The 9,534-nt window shown below is 38.4% G+C and overlaps 1 protein-coding gene across 1 annotated transcript; it reads left to right on the top strand.

The window, feature by feature from the left end:
* Positions 1 to 1,215: 1,215 nt before the first annotated feature.
* Positions 1,216 to 9,256, top strand: tm4sf5 (transmembrane 4 L six family member 5). Its single transcript, XM_073475208.1, has 5 exons — positions 1,216 to 1,544; positions 3,088 to 3,168; positions 4,806 to 4,939; positions 6,989 to 7,181; positions 8,797 to 9,256. Exons 1-5 carry the CDS (start codon positions 1,371 to 1,373, stop codon positions 8,812 to 8,814), a joined length of 600 nt encoding a protein of 199 aa, XP_073331309.1. The 5' UTR covers positions 1,216 to 1,370; the 3' UTR covers positions 8,815 to 9,256.
* Positions 9,257 to 9,534: the final 278 nt, after the last annotated feature.

The following is a 9,534-nucleotide window of genomic DNA, read 5'->3' as shown; positions in this document are numbered from 1 at the left end:
CCATTTTCGGGTGTTTATGTACTGCAATAGGCTGAAAACACTGCCTGGGCGAGCAGTCCGTGGTGGAATGAGGCAATGTTTTAAGGTCTTATTCACCTATTCTTAAATTTAGTCTTGTTCGCTGACTTCCCAATCCGGAAGTAGCAGCGGTGACCTGTTGAAATGCAGCGTTACCTTGACGTTACCTTGACGTTACCTTGAGTAAACTTGTGGATTTTTATTTCTTTTTAGACATTTAGACAGTCTATAGTCTTTAGTTTTTCGACATTTTAATGCAGAATTCTTATATATTATTTTATTAAAGGAATAGATCGCCCCAAAAATGCAAATTCAGTCATTGTCGACATGCTGTTGAGCTCATGCACCCACTTCAGATGGAGTGCACGCTAACGTTTTTAGCCTTGCAGCTACGGTGAAGATTTCAGAATCTAGGGGCTTCCAGGAACTTGGATGAGCCTTTTTTTAATGTTTTAGTCCCGATCTACTTCAGTTGTTTAGGAGAATGCTGCAACACTGTTTTGCTGTGAAGCTCCAGGAATGTTTCCATCCGCTTAGAGGTGATTAGATAATGACTGAATTTTCATTTGTGGTTGAACTGTTCCTGTAAATCACTTGAGTTTGTTGTATTGTATGTAAGTATTTTGCTGCATCTGGTGCTTGCACATATGTGTAAAGCCAATAAAAAAAAACAATAACTAATACGTTTTTTAGCGTATCTTGGTTGGTATCATTCATGTAAATTGCTAAATATCCAAATGAGGTGACTTTTTACTTATTTCTCACATCTGTGGAGCATTTAATTAACCATACACACACATAGAAGCTCATTTACAACTCATGCTATACCAGTTAGTTAGACTATATCTCTGGTTGACAAAGCTCTTACTAAGCCGTACTGTAGGTCCTCCCTTGTGTTCACAATAGGCCATAAATAGAACAAACAAACTGAAAAGATCATGACCAGGTATCAAAGGGCATGTAGAGCCCCCTGAACACACGCACAGATACCCCCCCGTCTCTATGTGTGTTCTTTAGTTTGTTTGTCCTGTCTTTTCATATTTATTGAGGTTTTTTTCCCTGCTGATTTCCATTTTTTATCAGAGACCCATGAGAAGACACACAGGTCTGAAATCAGATTAGGTCGCCACACCAATACTTGGCCTTTGTTCCCTCTCTCCTTCCTGCTCTAACTGTCACTGGCTGTGTTTGACTTTCACAGTGCGAGAGCGGTGAGCTTCTCACTCCTCCTTTTTTTGTGTCGCCCACATCTCACTGACTTCCTTCTGATTTAAAGAGAGGCGAGGACACTCGCAGTGAGAGTAGAAGTAGAGACGTACGAGTGAGTAAGAGGAAAAAAACAAGTAAAAACCATGTGTTGTATGGGAAAGTGCGCCCGTCTGGTGGGCTTGATCCTGCTGCCCACAGCGTTCGTCTGCATGATCTCCAACCTGCTGCTATTCTTCCCTGATGGGAAGAGGCTGGAAAATAACCAGATCTCCCTCCACGTCTGGCTCATGGGGGGTCTCATCGGAGGAGGCATCTTTGTGAGTTTTATTGAGATTATGATCTGTGGTCGTCTACAAAGTCTGGTTTCATGTTTTATTGTTTGTTTTACTGGGTCATTAACTCTCCTCTGTGTAAACCTGTAAAATATAATTGCTTGCTTTTATTGAGTTTTATTGAGTATAATTGTTTGGGAGACTTTTTTTGTATCACATCCTTTTGACGAGTATTTTAATCTTAATATTTTAGTTTTGGTGTAATTTGCAATAACTCTGTACTGATTTCTATTTGTACAAATGCCTGACCTTTGGCTGGGTGTGGACTAAAATGATCTAATATGCAAATTCTTCCCAGTAAATAATTCTTTAACTGTACCTGTCATTGATAAGAGATTGTTAATTTTTAACATGGGGTACTGGAAAATATGCCACAATAAAAATAAGTAAATAAGCAATGAATATAAGGTGTTTCAAGATAACAAGTGTAATGTCTAAAAACAAGTAAAAATGGTTTAAAAAGTCCCTATATCTCACTGAAATGTTGCTTTCGAGGTGATTTAGTCTTATATTAAGTGTAAAAGGATATTTTGACAAATATACCTAGTTTTTTTTAAGCTCACTCTATACTTTTTATACTTTATAATCCAAGTATTTGGAAGCCCCAAGATCCCAGATTGATTTGAAAAATGACCTTCCAAAATTTTGTATCTTGGGGTTTCCGTAGACTTGGATTACGCCTAACAAGCTGTATGGAGCCATTTTAGATATAAGTCCCCATCTACTAGTTGTTTAGGAAAATGCGGAAACGATGTCTCACTGCAAAGCTCCAGAAAATTTTTTGTGGACCAAGAAACTTCACTTGACTTTCAGTTGGCATGAGGATGAGTAGATAATGACCTAATTTTCATTTTGGATGGAACTTATCCTTTAAACATTAATAAATATGTAAATATACAAATGCAAATTTTTCAACCATTTATGGCATTGATGCTTTTGGTGCATTTTGCTCATACTACATATTTTTACTTCAGTTACATTATGTGATGGTGCAGTGTAAAAACACGTTTTACTATACGGGGAACTTTGTGCGATGAAAGATTTACAAAGTGTCTGATCTCCTGTACTTTCACACCAAGGACACACCCACAACAGATATGATTTTTCCATCAGCGTAATTTTCGGGGATATTTCAATGGCTGACAAGGACAATGTCATAAATATATCACAAAGACCTCTGAGTCTTGTAGAAGGACACATGTTAATCGACGTGATTTTAGGGTTTGGATCAAGTGACCGGGAACTTTCATTTCCTCTCCCACTCTTAACCGTGTGGATGTCACTGCCTGCTGGGACGAGAGACTAAAACTCGACTCAGGATTCACAAATATTTGGTTTAAGAGATAAGAGAACAGACACACACACATAAGAATACAATTGTGTGTCAGATTTAGGCACAAACACAAACACACACCATACCTCCATTTAAATACCTTTCACTTGCGTTTATAAAACTTCAAATCACTTGTGATACATCTTTCTCGCTTGATAAATGAGAAAACATTCTCTTATGTCTTTAACTTTTCAGATGCTCTGCCCGAGCTCCTCTGCTATCAGGGCCGGGGGCAAGGGTTGCTGTGGAACAGGTTGCTGTGGCAACCGCTGCAGGGTGAGTAAAGTAATTTAAGAGATTGACATTTATACGTCAGAGTAGGGATAGGACTGATAATGATGGGTGGAAAAAGGCAAAGGTGAGGGCGATGTCTTACCAGAGACGGAAGCACAAACTTGAATCAAGTGTATTTTATCGACAACACACCACATGGACGTGTCATTATAGGATTTTATTTACTGTTCTGTGAGCAACACTCACTTCTCTTTAATTTTCAGGAACTAGGCTGCTAATTGGCAAGTAGTGGCCTATCAGAAAAGAAAAGCAGCGTATCAGTGTTTTTTATATCGGGGTTTTCAAAGGAAAGTGTCACTGTGGGTCTCCCCTCAGACAAAACTTGAAAAACTACACCCCCCCATCCTGCCTTAGCTTACTTGCTTATTTTTGCTTAATCCCTGGATGCCTATGGGATCATGATTATGTTATTTGGCCCCATAAACACTCAACAATTGAGCCAAGATAGCCTGATATTTCTGTTTGGCATGAATTTAGACAAATCGAATACATAAAACAATGTCTGTCCCCAGGTATTTATTAGTTTGACTGTGGGAAAGTGGTGAAAACAGTTATTTTCTTTACTATTTCTAACTATTTCTTTAACCAAATCACACTCAAAGGGCAATTTTAAGTATGTAATTATTATAACAATAAGCAAAATAAGTGTGACTTTCTTGAAAGTCTTAACTCAAGGCCGGCTTAGCCTACTTGTTTATCCAGAAGCATTTAAAGATAAAGTTTGCTCATTTGGCATGAAGATAGCTCAATATAGCGCTGGGCATTATGGCCTTCAAATAAAATCGCAATATATTTAGGCTATATCATGATACACGATATATATCTAATAATGCTAGCACTGGATATCAAAATCAAATATCCTGATATTCTTGACCAAATTCCCAACTATTGGTCCTTTTACAAAATCTGTCCAACAACAATGAGATTTTAGTAGAATTAGTTCAGAAAATTACTTCTGTAATGCAGCCTTTAAACCAAGAAAAGACACCATGTATGACATATTGTGATATAGAAAAATCCAAAACCCTTAGAGGATATATAGTCTGTTATCATGATAATAATATAATATCGATATATTGGCCAGACCCAGCTCAATATCAGTCCGAGCTAAATAAGCAAACTCTGTCTGCTGAGAAAAAAACCCCCACTGTGTTGAAAGCATGAAAAAAACAAACATTTTTTCCAGATAAAGTAAGCCAAAAGCACCCCAATCATATCATATCATGTCATCAGACCCTTTGAAATATCCGCAAAACAATAGTGCTTCACCACTGTATTGCATTAAATCATGTGCCACTTATATGTTGTTGCAAACAGAATCTTTTCACAAATGAGGCCGGGATGCAGTCCAATGGTCCAATTTGTAAGATTCTCAACACTTCAAATAATGACACTTTGGGTCGGTGGGTCGGGCCCTCCACAGACCCAAAGCGTCGGTATTTGACGAACTGGGAAACGGGAATGAGACTGTCTTACAAATTGGACCTTTGAGTCACATCAGGTTGAGTTAAAGGTATATGTAGGCCTACTTTAGACAAGAAACAATAATAAACTAGTTACAAAAAAGATAGCGACAAGATAGCAAAATAATAACACAGTATATTCCTGTCTTCTTTCAGATGCTGAACTCTGTGTTCTGCTCTGGATTCGGTCTTGTTGGAGCGATCTACTGCACCGGTGTGGCCTCAGCCGGTCTGGCTGACGGGCCCAAGTGTGAGGTGAATGGTGCCTGGACATACCCCTTTGAAGTGGAGTGAGTGTTTCTGCAACCATCGCTCATGTGTATTTAAATGTATTTTTTTCTGAGCATGTAGGTGATGCTGTCACTGATAGTGGCCTGACAAGTATTGATCTAACCCTTCCTCATTTTTCTCAGATGCCTGTCTGCACTACGCTCTTATCTCAGTCTGTTATATTTACTTTCATTGTCGTTTTTGGAGCAGCAGAAAAGTTTCAGTTCCTAGTTATAAAAATAAAGAAATGCAAGATTTTTAAAAATCCAGTAGGTGGCAGAGTGGACCAACTGTTTGTGTGAACATGAGCCTGGTAAATCAGAATAAGCTCACCCATTTAAATCTTTAAATGTAAAATCTTATTAATGCATGGAGGGAACTTTTTTTTAGCTTGATCATAGGTCATATTCAGCTAAAGTTTACAGTTCTTGCCTATTCTAGTTGAAGAACAGTTGCTCTGTTTGGATCCTTGCTTACAATATGACTTAAAATAATAACAACATGATCAGCACTAAATGAAGCATTTTACGAGCTCAGGCAGGTAAAACTGAACCACCTGACAGAGGCCCATGAGAAGACTGGGACCATTGTTAATAAATATGATCATGTAGTTAATATTTAGGCCTTTGTTTTGCATAAGCAGCAGTTCAAAGGGCACCAGTGTTTACATGGAAGGGGAACCAAGTCTGATTACTCAATGTATGTTGAGATATTAATATTAAACCTCAGATTGTCCTTCCTCCAGCAAACCTCAATTTCCCCTTTTTTGTGTTTCTGTTTTTCAATGTGAGGTTCTGCAATCCTGTTTACTTTCTATTTTACTTGTGCACAGTGAATAGACTTGAGTTAGTCACCCAATATCTCCTTGCTTTTAAGAATATTGTAAATTGTACAGTAAATGACTCATTTAACTTAGCTTATTTTGGTCTTCTTAGTGTTATCTGTTTTTTAGGTACCTGACTTTATATTGTTTTGTCTGCAACCTATTATAGTGCCAACCTGGCTAGGTCTCCCTCGCAAAGGAGTTAGATCAATCAATTTGAAGACAATGCTTGAATGGCACTCATTAGAGGCCCGCTTTCATCAAGGCCCAACAGTCACCTTTAATTTAATAAAACTAAATCCAATATGACATAAAACATTATAAATCCACTAGATGCAGATTTTGATTAGGATCTGCATCCAATTGTACTCACTCGTAGATACCACTACCTTCAATGCAAGAGATTTTCTTATCAGGATCCATGCATTAGTCTCTAAGAAATTAATGGAAATGTTGAAAACCGCCCAATCTCATATTGTTAAAGAAAGTGAGAAAACATTCCTGGATCCGTCCCTTTATCTGGATATACACCAAGAGTTAATGCAGTCTATTCTGGGCTGAGACCCATCCTTCATCAAGGTTTTGTGGAAATCTAAGAAGTAGTTTTTGCGTAATCTTCCTGGCCAACCAACCAACCAACCAATCAACCAACCAACCAACCAACCAACCAACCAACCAACCAACCAACCCACTGACTGACCAATCAACCAACCAACAGGGGCGAAAACATAACCTCCTCGGTGGAGTTAATTAAGGACCAATTATTGGCGTAAATACTCGAAATATTAACCAATAATGGAAACTAATTGTTCGTATGAGGCCCTAATCTCTATCTTGTGGCTGTCTATCAATGCAATATTTTCAATGTCATGAAAAAGTAATCCAAAAGTATTCAGATTAAATTTTATACAGTCCATTGGGTTACATTACCAATTACAAAAATTGTCAAAATGTAATTTGTATTCAGTAACTGACCACATTCTCTTTTTGTAAACAGTTAATGTCAATTTTCTCCAACAAAACAGACCTTCTCTCTCAGTTCCTCCTTTCTATTTTCCATGTGCTTTCTTTCTCCACTGCTCACTTGTTCCATTCACCATCTTACTGACACATTTTTCCTCAACTCAGTCATCACACTTTTTCTTCCTGCACCCCAAACTTGGCTTGCTGTACACATATTTTCATTAATGCTGTGTTGTGTTTGTCTTGGACATTGCTTATGCTCTACTGCTGTTCTTCCTTGCAGGGGTAATTCCAACTACATTGTAAACCAGACTCTGTGGTCAATCTGCGAGTACCCTAAAAACGCAGTGATGTGGCACGTCGTCCTGTTCTTCATTCTGCTGGCCATGGGGTTGATACAGATGGTGCTTTGTGGCATCCAGGTGGTCAACGGCGTCTTGGGATGCCTCTGCGGGGACTGTCGTGAAAGCAAAGATGTAGGTCAACAAATCCTGAAACTCTAAAGTTAGGAGTTAGGAGGGGGTGCAAGCACATCTTAGTAATGACACGTGACAATAAAAAGTGTTGAAGTATTTCTGAGCAGGGGAAGTCATGAAAGCTACATGGGGGATATGGAGTGCCAATAAAAGAGGGAAACAAAATAGACTGAAACAACTTTATCAAACTCCATAAATCTATCATGAAGCAACATTTTCTGTACTAACCGGTTTGGTTGCTGAGACAGAGCCAGCTATTCTTAGTAGCCTAGAATGACTTGGCCTTTCAGCAGATTCCTTCAGTGTTGCTTTAGCGCTGTTATGATTGCAATTCTGGTTTTCTATCAGCTCTGCCACTGATGGAAAACAGGAAAGGGAAAAGCTTTTATGGTTTTGATAGCTTGCTGTGTTGATAGATAACATGGGTGCAGTGCAGATGGTAGAGGGCTGGGATTGTAAGAGTTGTGCAATTAAACAGGACAATTGATCGGTGCTCATTTAAAAGCATAGTTTTGGGACAGTATGAGACCAAATTGTGTATATTTTCCACTAAATTATGGACGAAAAAACTAGATACAGAACAAGTGTGTAGTATCTATATGAATAATAGTGAACAGTAGAGGTGCTGGTCATTGGATTTTGTTAACTTTGGCCCTTCAAACTAGAGTGATTAACATCCTCACCCAACACTTGGCAAGAAAGTGAAGCTGAAAGTCTTCTTTTAAAGGAATCACATATTATTTTTATCCCCTTAGAAAAGGGATAAAGGCTGTGCTAACTGGTCCCCGAGTCCTTGTGCTTAGCTAGGCTAACCAGCAGCTGGTGAAACCTAGCTTAAATTAGCACAGCTAGGCCTAAATGAGAGTAAATACCTTCTCATCTAACTCTGGGAAAGAAAGTGAATGAGCGTATTTCCAAAATTTTGAAGTTCTCTTTTAAGGGAATTTGATTATTTAGGCTAAGTCTTTCAAATAAGCCAGGCTAGCTAGCTAACAGTTCCCCCAGTCCTTGTGTTAGGCTAAAACTCCAAAGTCAGACGGAGAGATTTAAGGCTAAAACCCCAGATGTCATCAAGATTAAACAGTTGGAGTTGCTTTAAAAGCACTGTACAGCTGTTTGTATTCAGAAAATATTAAGGATCATTCTTATGATAAAAGTGGACTGGTAGACTGGTTTGACTCTAAGTTACAATACATAAACTGGCAGCTTAGGAAAACCGAAAAAGGTCAAAGATAATTTTTAATTTTGTACTTTTGAGCTCAAATATCTACCCAGGTTGAAAATTAAGCTCAGTTTTAGCACATGGTTGAACATATAGCGAGGACTGTGGAAAAACATTTCTGCTGACTTGCATATGGACTCACACATGTTTAATATGCACACAAATGAGGGACACACATTGATTTGAAGGACATAGCAGTCATCCAAACCATTATTTATCATTGTACCACATTTCTTAGGAAATACCGACACTTTCACAGATGTATTGTACAAATTAATGTCTACTCATTGACACAATGCTCACATTTATTAACAGCTCTGTCAGTCATCTGACAGCTCGCTTCCTGTCCCAAACATAACATAACATAAACATGTGACTTCTGTCTTGTTGCAGGACGACGGTGGATTGTGAAACTGAAGGAGATCACCCGGTTCTCACCCATCTTCACAAGGGCTTGGAGGGATTTCTGTAATTCATTTGTTTCCCAAAGTTAATATTCAAATGCACCTCTCTGTAAAACATGTTGAGGATTTCTTTGGATACTGTCTCACACCTATCTTATAGCTTTTTGAGACAAAGCCTTACTCCGTTATTGCATGTATTTGATTCTGGTTGTTGGTTTGTGTGTATTGCCTGACTTATTTTTGTTTGAATTCTTCAGCGTAATTGTTAGTAATTAATTGTGTTGGTTTTATGTACCTATATATATACAGTATATATTTTTGTATGCTGTATAGGAGGTGAATGTGACAACACTATAAGAGCTGATGAATTTAAAATATATATATTAAGCATTATAATTGGAGTTGTGCATAATTAGTGAAATTCCTGATTAAAAACGTATTTTCTTGCAGTTTTTGTGTGAACTTTGATGCAGTTTTTCTTGAATAGCTTCTCCCAAAATCACATGTAAATTTACTGAAATGTGTACACCAACTCCGTCATTCTCTGACACTGATCACCTGGTAGATGAACCTTTGCGCAACACCGTTATGATCTCTGTCAATTACTCACCTCATGCTGTGCCCATGCAGCCACAGACAGCCAGATCTAACAGGCTTATTGTGCGTCCAGACCAGACCAAGGCCAAAGGTCAGGGCGCCCCCTATGGACACTGTGCAGACTGCAGCT

This window comes from Pagrus major, chromosome 10 (assembly GCF_040436345.1).
Source record: "Pagrus major chromosome 10, Pma_NU_1.0".
NCBI classification, from domain to species: Eukaryota; Metazoa; Chordata; class Actinopteri; order Spariformes; family Sparidae; genus Pagrus; species Pagrus major.
Note: the sequence above shows the minus strand (reverse complement) of the source record. Positions and strands in the feature narration are given on the sequence as shown.

Coding starts and splice junctions, on each gene's coding strand:
- tm4sf5 (XM_073475208.1), top strand. CDS start 1,371: ATGTGTTGTATGGGAAAGTGCGCCCGTCTGGTGGGCTTGATCCTGCTG. Junction 1,545..3,087: donor TCATCGGAGGAGGCATCTTT/GTGAGTTTTATT, acceptor TTAACTTTTCAG/ATGCTCTGCCCGAGCTCCTC. Junction 4,940..6,988: donor ACATACCCCTTTGAAGTGGA/GTGAGTGTTTCT, acceptor TCTTCCTTGCAG/GGGTAATTCCAACTACATTG.